Below are 15046 nucleotides of genomic sequence, written 5' to 3' on the forward strand. Positions count from 1 at the left end.
AAAACGTTTATACAAAAGAGAAAAAAATGTGTGTGTGTGTGAACAATAATTACTTAATGTAGAGAGAGAGAGACGTTATATACGATAGTTTGATTGGTAAGGAGAAACACAAGGTATAATATAATGTAATGTAATGTAATGTAATGTAATATAATGTAATATAATATAATATAATATAATATAATATAATATAATATAATATAATATAATATAATATAATATAATATAATATAATATAATATAATATAATATATTGTTCACAGATAAAGCTAGATCAAATACAATGAAATTTTGAATTTCATGAACATGTATAAGGTATCATGCCTTCTTTTGTGTAAGATAGACTGTCTTCCTTTGTGAAATGTCGACTGTCTTTTTTTGTGTAACGTCGTTTGTCTTTTAAGGTGTAAGTTAGATTGTCTTCCTTTTTTGTAAGGTAGAATGTTTTCCTTTGTCTGAGGTAGACTGTTTTCCTTTGTATAATGTAGACTCTCTTCTTTTCAGTTTTATTCTTTTAACGTCTCGTAAAAATTACTTTTCTAATACTTGTTATTATCTTAATTATTTTTCCTTAAGAACTAAAATGGTGAAAATAAACATTAAGAAAAGGAATTACAATAAATATATTTTTCTGTTTGTAGTTAAGCCAAAACCTACACTATGGGCTATCTTTGCCCTGCCCAACACAGGTATCGAAACCCGATTTCTAACATTGTAAGTCCTTAATTATACTGCTGTGTGACTATATAAAGTTTGAAACATTTTAACTGAATTAACAGATAAAGATAGAACTGACGTAACACAAAACTTTCTTTTTCGAAACCTTGTATATTTGCAGTTCTCTAATATTTCAGGAATAAAAATGGAGCCTGTTGAAAAAAATGTTAGAATTGTTGGTTGATTATTAAAGTATGATTTAATTCATTGGTCCAGGAAAGTGTATTGTAAACTAGATCTAAACCTGCAGTTCTATTTATTCTTTGCAGAAATTACAAGACCAATGTCAACAAGGAATTTCCCATCATCGTTTTGGAAATGTAGTTCATGTTCGCCAATTAAAAACAGTCACAATCTCGCTGTTTTCTCCAGTGGCAACCATAACGGTTTTCCTTATACTGCAGTTGAACGTTATGGTTCTCAACAGGATTTTGCAGGTTTAGAACAATCTAGTCAATACCAGTGGCACTCTGTGACAGTATCTACCGGTACGCACTCATCGAACATGTCTGACTTAGCGTGTTCATCGGGAAGCATTATGTTACCCACTAAAAGTCATGAACATGACTTATTGCCCTCCGTTATGCAGTCAAGTGAGCTACTTTCCTTGCCCTCAAATGACACTTCGGTCCAGAATGAAGACATACCATACAGTGTACTGCCATATTACAGCCATGAATGGTCAACGCATTTTATTGATTCAAACTATAACACCATGTATAAGTACCTATAGGTAAGTTTCTTAATATAATAAAACCGTGACAGGCAATAAGATTTTTTATCGTAGTGACATATTTTAGGAGATAATCAAAACATACATACGTTTTCAGTAGTTTTCACTATAAAGTCCAGTTTTCAATTAAGTTTTTAATCTTTTCAAACCCTTCTGTAGATAGGTTAGTGACTTCGCTAGTCACGTGTGTAGTATCCAGGTGCTACGATGCCTAACGGGTAAGACTGAAGTAGCTGCAGTATATTAAGTACGGATTGAATCAACTCAGAAATAAACATAAACATAAGTTGTTGCATAAAATCACGAAATATTTGCTCGTAAATAAACATTTGATTATTTGGATTTTCTCTTAAACTGGCTGATCTCAGAGTTTTGCTTTAACAAACTTTTTACTACAAGATTCTAAAAACCAGTCACGTCAGAACAAAACAAAGACTACCAGGAATCCAGCTATACTGAACTGTTAAGCGAAAAAAGTCTAAGTGCGACCTCTCACAATTTGAGATGACCTATGTATATGATTTCGTTATAAATATTTAAGGGAATAAATCTCCCTATTTGTAGAAATCTCTCTATCATCTTAAATCAAACAAATAAAGAAATATTCGAGACATATTTGTGATATATATTGTATTTAAACAACCTTTGTTTAAGTTAGAGAATTAGCGCAAGTTTAAGATCTTTCACGTCTTGTTTACAAGTTAAATAAATGTAAAATGTTTGTGAAAATATTATCTGATTATACCAGACAAAACACATTTTCTATTCACAGGAGGGTTGGCTATTATAATTTCTTAAATTGTGGCACACGTTAGTTCTCTTTATAAAGTTTTGAAAACATGTAATATTCACATATAATTAATTTAATTTTCTTTGCAGTATGTATTTCTGACATGCACAAACGGTCAAATCAGAGACCCCTAAAGATCAAACATAGCCATCCCTGATTTTCAGCAAATGACCACTAGGAAGGCAACCAATCAGCAACACGATTCACCATCTATCAGTTGTTTATCACGGCTCGATCCCAGGATCTGATTATGCACATTAATGATAACATTTTCATTCAAGAGAAAAATGTAACAGTTCTTTACATATCAATTACTGGTCGTTAAAACCATGGGATTGACAGAGCGTATACAGCTTATTATGTAGCTTCGAGTAAAAGAAAATAAAAAAAGAAAAACAGATTATTGTCGTCTTTCTGACAAAATTCGAAACAAAACACTAGATCTGCCATCTATAGTAAAAACAGTGAATGTGTGAGCGCAGAGAGCTGCTAACAGTAGTAAAATAGGATATAATTATTAACGAATTAATAGAGATAAAAACTAATCAATACGTTAGTCAGAATTCTGTCTTCGATACATGGGTCAGCACTGCACCAACAAAAACTTGGCATATCACAGGAATAAATTGGCCTTCAGTCTTTGGTCGACATCTACAAGTTTTTTACACAACTATTCTGGCATAAGATCGACAACTACAGGTATGTTACATAACCAGATCGATAGTTACATATTTAGTACGATCTGGTTCTTAGAAGAATTAAACCGACAACTTCAAGTTTGTTACACAACTTGTTTTAAGGAGATTTTTTTTTCTAACAATCAAATAAATATTACGTCCATAGATAGCACTGGCGTAGGTTTTTCAGACAACTTAAATCTTTGCATTGGCTAAAGAGAGATGGATTTTTGAGCTTGCTCGTCTGACTCGTACGGACATGGATTGTTCAACAAGTTACCCTGGTCAGAAGGATCGTTTAAGTGTATTTTTAACTGCCACACACGCGCCGTATTCTAATATTTCAAGGTTATGAGATTTCATTTTTGGATAAATATTTTGGGTTTTGTAATGTGACACATGTTTTCGACCTAACTTGTACTAAAAGGGTTCATTGTGGAATTCTATATTCTATCTTTATCTCGGTAAATCAGATTTGATGATTAGATAGACGTTTCTTCCTTCACGGTTATGAAGCAGGTATGATGAGATAGAATTTTTTTCTCCATCTTGGACAAACAAGTTTGATAATGGGATGATTTTTTTCTGCCTTTACTTTGAACAATAAACATGGGAACTTTTTCTCCATTCTACTGAAATACCACAACAATATTCCTATATTCTTTCTTTATTCTACTGAAACACCACAACAATATTTTTATATTCTACTGAAACACCACAACAATATTCTTATATTCTACTGTAACACAACAACAATATTTGTATGTTCTTTATTTTACTGAAACACCACAACAATATTCTTATATTATTTCTTTATTCTACTGAAACACCACAACAATATTCTTACATTATTTCTTTATTCTACTGAAACACTAAAAGAATATTCTTATATTATTTCTTTATTCTACTGAAACACTAAAACAATATTCATGCACTCTATTCTGTTTGTTTGTTTGGTTTTGAATTTCGCGCAAAACTAAACGAGGGTTATATGCGCCAGCTGTATCTAATATATTAGTGAAAGACCAGATGGAAGTGAACAATTCATCACCACCCACCGTAAACTCTGGGGCTACTTTACCCTACCTCTACGTCTTTCTATACACTACATAAAGAAAAACCCAGAATATATTAATTCTTCCAGTAATTTTCAAATAAGTTATGATCGGAACATTACAAGTTAAGTTAGGATAACACGCACGTTGGTTAACAAAAAAGTTGTGCATGGCCAGGTGGGTTAAGGCGTTCGACTCGTAATTTGAGGGCCGCGGGTTCGAATCCCCGTCACACCAAACATGCTCGCCCTTTCTGCCGTGGGAGCGTTATAATGTACGGTCAATCCCACTATTCGTTAGCAAGAGTAGCCCCAGAGTTGGCGCCGGATGGTGATGACTAGCTGCCTTCCCTTTAGTCTTACACTGCAAAATTATGGACGGCTAGCGCAGATAGCCCTCGTGTAGCTTTGCGCGAAATGAAAAAGAAAAAAGGCTTACAACAGTTACTGATAATGAATGGACTTCATTCACCAGTGAGAAATTTTTTTTACATCTATACTTTCGAGAATGAAAATATTTAAATAGATTTTACAATCTTGTCAAACAACTGTAAGTTGTTTATTTCCTGAAGTTTGAGAGTTTTGTATATAAGCACAAAGCTGTACAATGGGCTATACATGGAGCTTGTTCAGAGTCTTCGGGTTTCGAACCTCTGACATTTCGTTCTCAGCCCGTCAGGCCCGTCTCAGCACTAGAGCACGCTTCACCCTATATACTTATTTGAGCTAAATGAAATAATACTTCTTAGTATCTGTTACAACTATCCTATTGAGAGTTAATTTTCTGAGCTAACAATGACAAAGTCCTAAGTTCGATTCTCCGCGGCAATCGTCTTTGCGGTAAAATAAAAAAAAAGAAACATTAGAAGCTCGTAAAATATATAGCTTTATTCATTTAATCGCATTGCCACATTTAAAACCTTATGTCGTACGTACTGGTTGAATTTCAATATTTCTTCCGCGTGTTTTTGAAGTTACTGGATTTCACTGCCTTCTCTAAAAATTCCTATGCACACACACACACATAATTTTTTGTTCGTGTTTTCGAATTTCGCGCAAAGCTGCGCTAAGGATATCTGTGCTAGCCGTCCCTAATTTAGTAGTGTAAGACTAGAGGGAAGGCAGCTAGTCGTCATCACCCACCGCCAACTCTGGGACTACTCTTTTGTCAACGAATAGTTGGATTGACCGTCACATTATAAAGCCCCGACGGCTGAAAGGGCAAGCATGTTTAATACGACGGGGATTCGAACCCGCGACCCTCAAATTACGAGTCTAACACCTTAACCCACCTGGCCATGCCCTCATGTTTTGTTAAATTTAGCTTATTTCTCATTTTTCTAAATTTCAGTCTTAGCAGTATTTCTATCTTATTTTATTTATATTTTCTTATTGTTACTGGTATAATAATTTCAGTCTTAGCAGTATTTCTATCTTATTTTATTTATATTTTCTTATTGTTTCTGGTATAAATATTTCAGTCTTAGCAGTATTTTTATCTTATTTTATTTATATTTTCTTATTGTTACTGGTATAATAATTTCAGTCTTAGCAGTATTTCTATCTTACTTTATTTATATTTTCTTATTGTTACTGGTATAATAATTTCAGTCTTAGCAGTATTTCCATCTTATTTTATTTATATTTTCTTATTGTTACTGGTATAATAATTTCAGTCTTAGCAGTATTTCCATCTTATTTTATTTATATTTTCTTATTGTTACTGGTATAATAATTTCAGTCTTAGCAGTATTTCTATCTTACTTTATTTATATTTTCTTATTGTTACTGGTATAATAATTTCAGTCTTAGCAGTATTTCTATCTTACTTTATTTATATTGGCCCGGCATGGCCAAGCGTGTTAAGGCGTGCGACTCGTAATCTAAGGGTCGCGGTTTCGCATCCCCGTCGTACCAAATATGCTCGCCGTCCCAGCCGTGGGGACGTTATAATGTGACGGTCAATCCCACTATTCGTTGGTAAAAGAGTAGCCCAAGAGTTGGCGGTGGGTGGTGATGACTAGCTGCCTTCCCTCTAGTCTTACACTGCTAAATTAGGGACGGCTAGCACAGATAACCCTCGAGTAGCTTTGTGCGAAATTCAAAAAACAAACAAACAAATTATTTATATTTCCTTATTGCTACTGGTGTAATAATTTCAGTCTTAGCAGTATTTCTATCTTATTTTATTTATATTTTCTTATTGTTACTGGTATAATATTTAGCATCAGATAGAATATTTTCTTTGATCTACTAGATTCATTTCGGTGGAGTAAATTTATCTTCTTAAACAAGCATTTTTAAAAAATATAAATGGTTTATATATGTTATAAAAATCCTTCGAAACAGTATTCCATAATTCAGGGTTGATTGACCCTTTCCTTGAGTAACTGTTGTGAGAAAATTAGCTTTAATAAACTTTAATGTGTGAACACCGCGTTTGTCAAAACAATTTTAGTGTCTCTCAGTAAAATGTACCTGGTTAAGTGTCGAGAGCAAAATTAATATTTTAAACAGTTATCAATTACTTATTACAAGTATATTAATAATAATATATTATTGTTGTTATTTTGCAGTTTGTTACGATCAGACGTCGTTCAACAATGAAGGCTTTTAATCGTATTAAACAGTTTCCATGACAACTCGAAAAGACGTCGGCACTGCAAGTAGTTGTTGCACACTTTCAGCAACAGAGGGCAAAATACGAATATCAAAAAATGAAAAGCGTTTGTGATTTTTAATATCTTCGTCCGATCGAGAAAAAGCGTTCAGTAGTTATTCTAAATAATGATAGGTGGCGGCAGTAATGCAACATTACGGTCTTCATTGCCAAAGCGGGAATTACAGTGTACAATAACAAAGACATTCTAAAAGAAAAATCGCATGGCTCAGTGTGTTACCACTTTCGTACGCGAACTTTATTCAAAACCTAATAGCTCATCTTATTATAATTCCACCAATATCCTGTGCCTTTGAAATATTGCTGTATTTTTCAAATCAAATTTAATAGAACTATAATAAATCTTCAACTTTCAGGCTCAAAATGTAGAGAGTTGTTTTTTAATCTCACGCAAACATATTTTAATTTAATGAAAATATTAGCAGTTGGCGCTTTGTACCTGTGTCTGTTTCTTCAGGAAACATAATCTGTTCGTTAAAATGCAGTAACTCGTCAATAGTCAACAATATAAAAACGTTTCTTACTGATACGAATGTTTTGGTATTAAACTGTCAGGTATCAGTCAACAATATAAAAACGTTTCTTTCTGATACAAATGTTCTCGTACTAAACTGTCAGATATTAGTCAACAATATAAAAATGTTTCTTTCTGATACAAATGTTCTCGTACTAAACTGTCTGATATTAGTCAACAATATAAAAATGTTTCTTTCTGATACGAATGTTCTGGTATTAAACTGTCAGATATTAAATTTTATTAATCTAGTTGCACGTGTAAATTATTAGTTTTCTTTTATTTCTTACCAATAATTCATTTCAGGACACATGGAAATATATACTGGGCAAACTGAAGAGAAAATCCTCCCACCTATCAGAATTTTTTTGTTTTTGAGATTTCCAAAGCTTGCAAATTAAGTGTTTGATGTACGTTTAGAAAAAAGAAATATTGTTTCTAGCATATTAATTAATTAATTGATATTTTAACTTCCGTTTTATCTATCTGGTCAATCTTCGAGATGCAAGAACAAATATTATGAAAAATATTTTAGATCCTTGTACTTTGGTTAAAATAACAATTTAAAGTGTTTATCTCTATGTTTTTTTTACTCTCTACCAGGCGCCCCAGTGGCATATCTTCGGATATACGTGGTGGACAAAGGACAGATAACCCATTGTGTAGTTTTTTTGTGCTTAATTTCAAACAAGCGATCTATGTACCCTGGTGGTTTGAGGGCTCATAATGCTAAAACTTAGCTTCGTTACCCATGGTAGACAGGTCACAGGTAGCCCATTGTGTAACTTTGAGCTGAATAAGAAACAAACCTTTGGAAAAGCCATTACATAAATGAATGAACCTTAGATATCGTAAGGTTGGGTGTGGCTTAATGGTTAGCGTACCGAAAGTCATTGATTCGTGTTCTATTGTCACACATTTGTTTTCCGCGCTTTCGGACTTTTGGTGAGTTATAAAAGTGAAAGTTAGATTCCACTATTCGATTCGAGTAGCCTATTAGTTAATGATATATGTTCGTCAGCTCGACATTATGGACGGTTAACTCAGATAACCCGTTTGTTGGTTGGTGGAACTATCCAAAAGAAGCAATTTGATTATCATTTGGTTTTAGTTTTATTGAATAAAATACGACTGAAATAAAATGTGTCACGTTCTCAGTAAATATGTCTTTGGTAAAGAACGTAAGTAAACTGATTTCTAACACATATAGCTTAGCTTTCCTCTTCGAAAAATAAGTCTTCTTTGTGGCAATAATCTATATTTTCATGCAAATAGATAGATAGGTCTATATAGAACATACAACTTAGATGCATTTATGACCCGGCATGGCCAGGTCGTGAGGGCCATCAACTCATAATCTTATGGTTCAGGTTCGATTTCCCGTCACACAAACCATGCCGTCCTTTCAGCCGTGGAAGCGTTATTACGTGGATTGATCCCACTCTTCCATGGTAAAAGAGTAGCCCGAGAGTTGGCGATGGGTGATGATGAATAGCTGCCTTCCCTCTAGTCTTATACTGCTAAACAGGCTAGAAAATGAAAAGAAAATTTATAGTAACCAATTCCCTGGTACGCAAGTATGAGTACTGCTAAAGATTTGCGATACGAAACATCACAATTTAGGCTTCAACTGCATCATACATCAAATATAGTTATTTAAATTTTACAAAAATTAATAAACGTGAATCCCATTTTCTACAAAGTCAGAAAATAATTACACTAAGCATATTCATAATGGTCACCTACTTTAAAATTTTGCATATTTTAATGGTTCAGGGGTGGCCAAACTTGCTTAATGTAAGAGCCACATGCGATAAACTTCAGCTGTTTCAGAGCCACAAGACATGAACAAATATTACACACACGTTTTTATTGCTATATAAATAGTAATAAATACATGTACGTAATAATATTTATTAATGTATGTAGTTTTGAAACTGTTAATTTGAATAAGGTTCAATAATCATAAAGTACACATATATATACCAAATGTTTTCAAAATCCTGGCTGGTTATTGTTTTAACTATATTGAGTGTATTTAATATAGTAATAAACTAAGGAAACATGCAAGAAAATTGTGCAAATTTGCATTTCATTAACACTAAATGAGACTGCCAAAAATAAAAATAAAAGGAGTAAAAACAGATATTTTTAATGATATTTGTTTGTTTCAGACATATATGTACTATAGATTATTTGAGTTATAACAAGGTTGGAGAATAGAGCCTCGCCCACACACTTAGGAACAAAGTTTAAGTCAAAACCTCTACTACGCATCAGTAACATTGTTATGTTGAATAACAATACTCTATATTTTATAACAACTATAAAACATCTTACAATATTTCTAAACTTCTATTCAACATTAGTAACAGTGCTAAGTTGAATAATCTATATATTATAACTACAATACGCATATCTTACAATACTTCAACTATTTCATAAACCCCCAGATTTATAGAAATAATATAATTTAATGGTCTCTAAAATATCCTGACTCACAGGTAGAGGTTCTTTCCAGGTTGCTATGACGATGGAAGGACGCACTATGGCAACAGGAAGATCGACGGATTCCTCTTCAAACAGGTTATCAGTCACTGCTTTGGTGAACGTATACGTGTTCGGCCAGCCTTGAAGTAGTTTCGGTGTTAACGTTTCTAGCAGTTGGAATTCTTCTAAGAAACTTAACCAAGATACAAGAAAATAGTTCTATTTCAAATTTATATTTTTGTAGTATTTAAATTGTGTTTAAAAACAAAACAAAAACACGAACCTAATAAAAACAAATTTCTCTCTCTTGTAATTCTTTACTTCTAATGGAGCACGACTAACTTCTCTCACTGATACTTGTACTGTGAAGAAAAATACTTTTTCTCTCAGTAGTAATTTTTCACATGACGAAATTTTTCCTTTATCGTAAAACACTTGAACTTCTAAAAATAAATTATTATTCGGTTTAAAATCATATAACACACATCTTTAACATCAATTAATTAATCAAATCTAATCACGTGCAACACGTGATACAGATAGAGTAATGATTTGTTGAAAAACTCAGTTTATTCCACAAATTTCCAGAGTAATTATATCAGTATTCCAAGCACACCTGCTTCCCCTGAATTTAAAATATTCAACTAGCCAATTCTGAAGACACGTGATTCTCACAATTTTAAAGAAAACCTTTACTTTTATTTAATCTATATAAATAACACGCTTGTGTCTGTCGTTTGTCCAAGGAGTCCAGATTACATATTGGCTTTTTTATTTATAATCGTCTTTTCTGTTTAGTTCAACATTCTTATGCAACATTATGTTACAGGATGAAACAATGCCGTTGGCAACATGTGACGACTAGCTTCGATTTCAACTTTCATTTTTTATTTACAAAGTATTTCACACAAACAATATTTAAACCACGTGTAATCTCCTAAAATATTAACTTTTCAGGAAATAAAACTCCTATGACCTATTTAAATCACATGTTTATCACTTTGTTAACATATGAGCTATGTTAGTATAGCTTTACTTTAGAATAACTTATTCTGCTATAAATATATTGTAGTTACTTTTTACTTTTCTAAGGGTTTTATTATTTGTTTTAACAAGTTTCTTCATTCAACTCGTAAAACCGTGTTACACACAGAACTCTCACAGCCGTTTTATACTCTGTATACTATTATATATACCAGTACTTTACTGTTTACGTGAATTTTCATTAAATAGTTATTTCTAAGTGACTTTGTCTGTCTGATCATGTAAATATTTTTCAGATAGACCAGAATTTAACTGTACATCACATTATGGCGCCGTGAAATTTATAGAGTAAAGATATTTCAAGCGATGGACATGAAATTACCACTGTTGTTTTCTGATCATGACTAGTTTAAAATATTTACTAGCCAATTCAAAAGACATAGTTTACATCAATATTAAAGCAAGTTCTAAGGACACATGATTCCATGAAACTTGTGAGAAAGAATTATCCATATCTAATGATAGATAATTGTTCTTCTGTAAAAGACGTTTAATATTTTTGAAGTAATTTACTGACTCTAATTACTACAAACTCATCTTGTTATATTTATTAGTTTCTGAACATCCAGCGGAGAAGAATATGTTTTTTGTTCGATGACCGTATCTCTGTTGCAATTGCAATATGCCGTAGAGACGTGTACTAAAGCCTGAATGAATTGTAAGTAAAACGGATGTCAGTCCATAAAAACATTTTACTGTTTAGTATGATACTGATTAGAAATGTTTTTAACTGAGTGCTAAAGAGCAAAACGATGAAGATACGTACGTTTGTGATAAAAGATAAAAAGGTTTTCACCGATACACTGAACGCTTCTGATGATTTTACACTAAATAGAATTATAAAAGTGCATCTTCTTACAGTTAAAAAACGACATACCTTCAGATGTTCTAGTCAACCGGAAGAAAAAAGTGATCAGTATGTGGAGATCGTGGTCAACCGGAAGAATAAAAGTGATCAGTCAGTGGAGATCGTGGTCAACCGGAAGAATAAAAGGGAATTGTCAACAGAGATTCTAGTTAAGCAAGATTGACACGCACAAACGGACCAGCTTTTCAAAGAAAGAGTGACCAAAGTCTAAACAACAATATCGTTATTAACAATATATTGGCTTCTACTGTTATCTGTTGTCTGGTTAATTGTCTTCAGCCCCATTTTTAACGACTTCTACATCTAATGTATTGTTACATGTGCGCCCGCAGAAACTGTTATGGGAGGGACGACAGAATAAACATTATAGCAGGAATGGTCTAACTTGCTTAACGTAAGACCCACTTGCGATAAACTTCAGATGTTTGAGGGTCGCGAGACATGAACAAATATTACACACACGTTTTTATTGTTACATAAATTTTATATGAATATTAATAAATACATGTACGTAATAATATCTATTTATGTATGTAGTTTTGAAACTGTTAATTTGTATTAATTTCAGTAATTACAAAGTACGCACATATATATACCAAATGTTTTCAAAATCCTGTCTGATTATTGTTTTAACTATATTGAGTGTATTTAATATAGTAATGAACTACGGAAACATCTAAGAAAAATATGCAAATTTGCATTTCATTAACAATAAATGAGACTGTTCAAAATAAAAATAAAAGAGGTAAAAACAGATATTTTAATGATATTTATTTGTCTGAATAAATATTTGGTCAAAACATGGAGGAACATATGTAAAACAATAAAATTAGAGTTAATTTAATCGGATACTGCCTTACAAAATTATAGTCTTGTCATAATATTTTTCCTGACACAAACAGACAGTGATACAATTATCAGGCTATTTACTGCTAGTAAAGGTCTTGTGAGTTTCCATCTTGGTTGTGAGTCGTTGAAATTCGGCTGACATGTTGTCAAGGCTGTACGAATTAGCTCCGCTAGGTGTTGATTTGTAGGGATTACGCGATGCTCCGACTTCACAAACTTCATTACAGAGTACAGTGATTCAGAGCTGTATGTTGTGCTGAAAATTGAGATGAGTCGCACACTGGTTTCCTTCAGTTCAGGATATTTTATTTCTAGAACTTTTTTCCAGAACTCAGTTGTAGAATAGGATTTATGGATCATCTTTAGACCCAGGTCCTCCTGTGGTTCTATTAGTTCCATTTACATAGCAGATAATTCTTTAATCAGAGGTTCGAGAATTGGACAACCATCACTGATCACATCAACCATGAATGGATTTACAAGAAAGACGAAGCAGGGATTCAGCTTCTGCAAATCCTCAAGCCTGTCTCGGAAATTATCAAGCAGCCCTTGTAATTTATCTTTGTATTCTTCCAGTTTGTGGTCTTTCATTTCAATATTAGGGAATGTATTTATTGTCCTTTTGAGATTGGGAAAGTAACTGAAATTTCTTGACAATATGTCTTTGAAAAATTCTTATTTTATTCTGAAAACTGAAAATTGTCTGAGTAAGATCAGAAACAATCTTATCCTTTCCCTGGAGTGACAAGTTGAGAGTTTGTAGATGATTCATTAAATCAGTAAGGAACATTAGATCTTACATCCGTTCATCATTTCCCAGTTGAGGATATAATCTTTTCTTTTCTTGAAGAAAAGTAATAATAGGCTTTAACCGATCCACAAACCTATTTAAGACATTGCTGGTTGACAGCCACCTCATAATGCAGAAGAAAAAGACATCACTGGGTTTATCTTTAAGCTCCAGTTTTCAATAAAATTTGTGAACTGTCGGTGGGTCTTCCCATTTAAGTGTATAAAACTGACAGTTTGAAAAATAGATTTCATAACATCCTTATACTTGAAGTATCTGGCTGCTAGGTGTTCACGATGAATAATGCAGTGAACAGATAGAAACTCTGGAAAGCTGGGATCACTTTTCATAAGTGCGATTAATCCTACATTTTTCCCCACCATTGCAGGTGCTCCATCTGTTGCAACACTGACGAGTTTATCCAGTGGAATATCGGCATTTGTTAAGGATCTGTAGAGCGCATTTTTAATGTCAACACCACGAGTTGTTTCTTTTAGCGCCACTAAGTCCAACACATCTTCTTTCACAGTTACATCAGAGAAAACATAACGAATAAATACCGCCAGTTGTGGGTTATCTTATATGTCTGTATATTTGTCAAGGGCTAAATTGAAAACAAGTGAATTATTTAAATCATTTTGCATTTTGCCTGCAACATCAGAACCGATCTGGGAAATAAGTTTCTCTGTAATGTGGTGTGAAGCTGGTGTTTGTGTTATTAGTCGCTGAAGTTTTGTGTTATTTGAATCTAACACTATAACAACTTCAGCTATATTCTTCTCAACAAATTCACCATCAGAATATGGGCGTTTACCACGAGCAATATTTTATGATCTAACAAAACTAGCGTCAGTCGTTGTACCAACTTCCTTACTGAACGTTGTCAACAGTGTTTGCTGACTATTTAGTGAGGGTTTTAACACAGTTAACTTGTTTTTCCTTAATTCTGACTTAGGTGGATAATCAGATGAAATATTTCTGTGATTTGTTTCATAGTGGCGTTTCTAGTTACTGACTTTGTAATGACTGAGTAACTCACTGCAGATAAGACACAAAGGTTCACCTCCTCTAACAGTGAATGAAAAATCTTCCTCCCACTCTAGCTTAAATTTTCTGTTTTCATCTTCATACTTTCGCTTCTTATAATTTGATGATGCCATCTTCCTTCACAAAATTTTCACAGACACTTTAGAAAATTAAAGTGAAAAGAAACAATAAGCTCCAACACGCGCAACGCAACCAAACTCTACAGCGCCCAGTATCACACTAACACTCCGTTAATTTCACTGCCCGCGACACAGCCACACACGCCACAATCACGCGATCGCAAGCCACGCCATTGTCAGCACCAGCATCTATGATTACTGATTCTTCAGGACAATTCCTCTGTAATCCTTGCTGATCCAAAATTTCTTTAATTCCCGACTCAAATATAACATTAAAATTAGGATTTAAATTATTAACTATATTTACTCACCATGGATATTAAACTTATGTTTTAATCCAGTGGATTCTCAGTTTATACCCGGCAAACAATTATAAAGCTTAAAATTTTTTATTTATATTTTATATTAATTGTGATGTAAAAAGGAGCTCATCCAACATATTTCAGAGAGCCGCGGTTTGCTTACTCCTGTAATAATGTAATAGTGGTTTCCACAATACTTATTGCGTACGAGACTCCCCCGAGCGTTTCTTTATAATATAACAAATGTACAAATTTAATTCATTTTGAATATAAAAACATGTAAAAGTGTGGCAGTATTAGTAACCACATCTGAAATGTCAAAATAGCTTCAAATTCCCTTATGTTATTTTCTTAGTAAACAGCAATACCGTC

The 15046-nt window shown here is 33.1% G+C and overlaps 1 protein-coding gene across 2 annotated transcripts in view; it reads left to right on the forward strand.

Annotated features, from left to right (window-relative positions):
- The window catches only part of LOC143258238 (uncharacterized), a 35759-nt gene extending 28823 nt beyond the window's left edge, over nt 1-6936 (forward strand). The window contains exons 2-3 of one of the 2 annotated variants that reach the window (XM_076517225.1): nt 987-1450; nt 6548-6936. In XM_076517225.1, the coding sequence (XP_076373340.1) occupies nt 987-1450 (464 nt within the window). In that variant the 3' untranslated portion in view covers nt 6548-6936. Of the gene's footprint in view, nt 1-986; nt 1451-2329; nt 2580-6547 lie in introns of those variants that run through there. The other variant, XM_076517226.1, reaches the window with a different exon arrangement.
- Nucleotides 6937-15046: the final 8110 nt, after the last annotated feature.

The sequence above is a fragment of the Tachypleus tridentatus genome, chromosome 7 (genome assembly GCF_004210375.1).
Source record: "Tachypleus tridentatus isolate NWPU-2018 chromosome 7, ASM421037v1, whole genome shotgun sequence".
Lineage (NCBI taxonomy): Eukaryota > Metazoa > Arthropoda > Merostomata > Xiphosura > Limulidae > Tachypleus > Tachypleus tridentatus.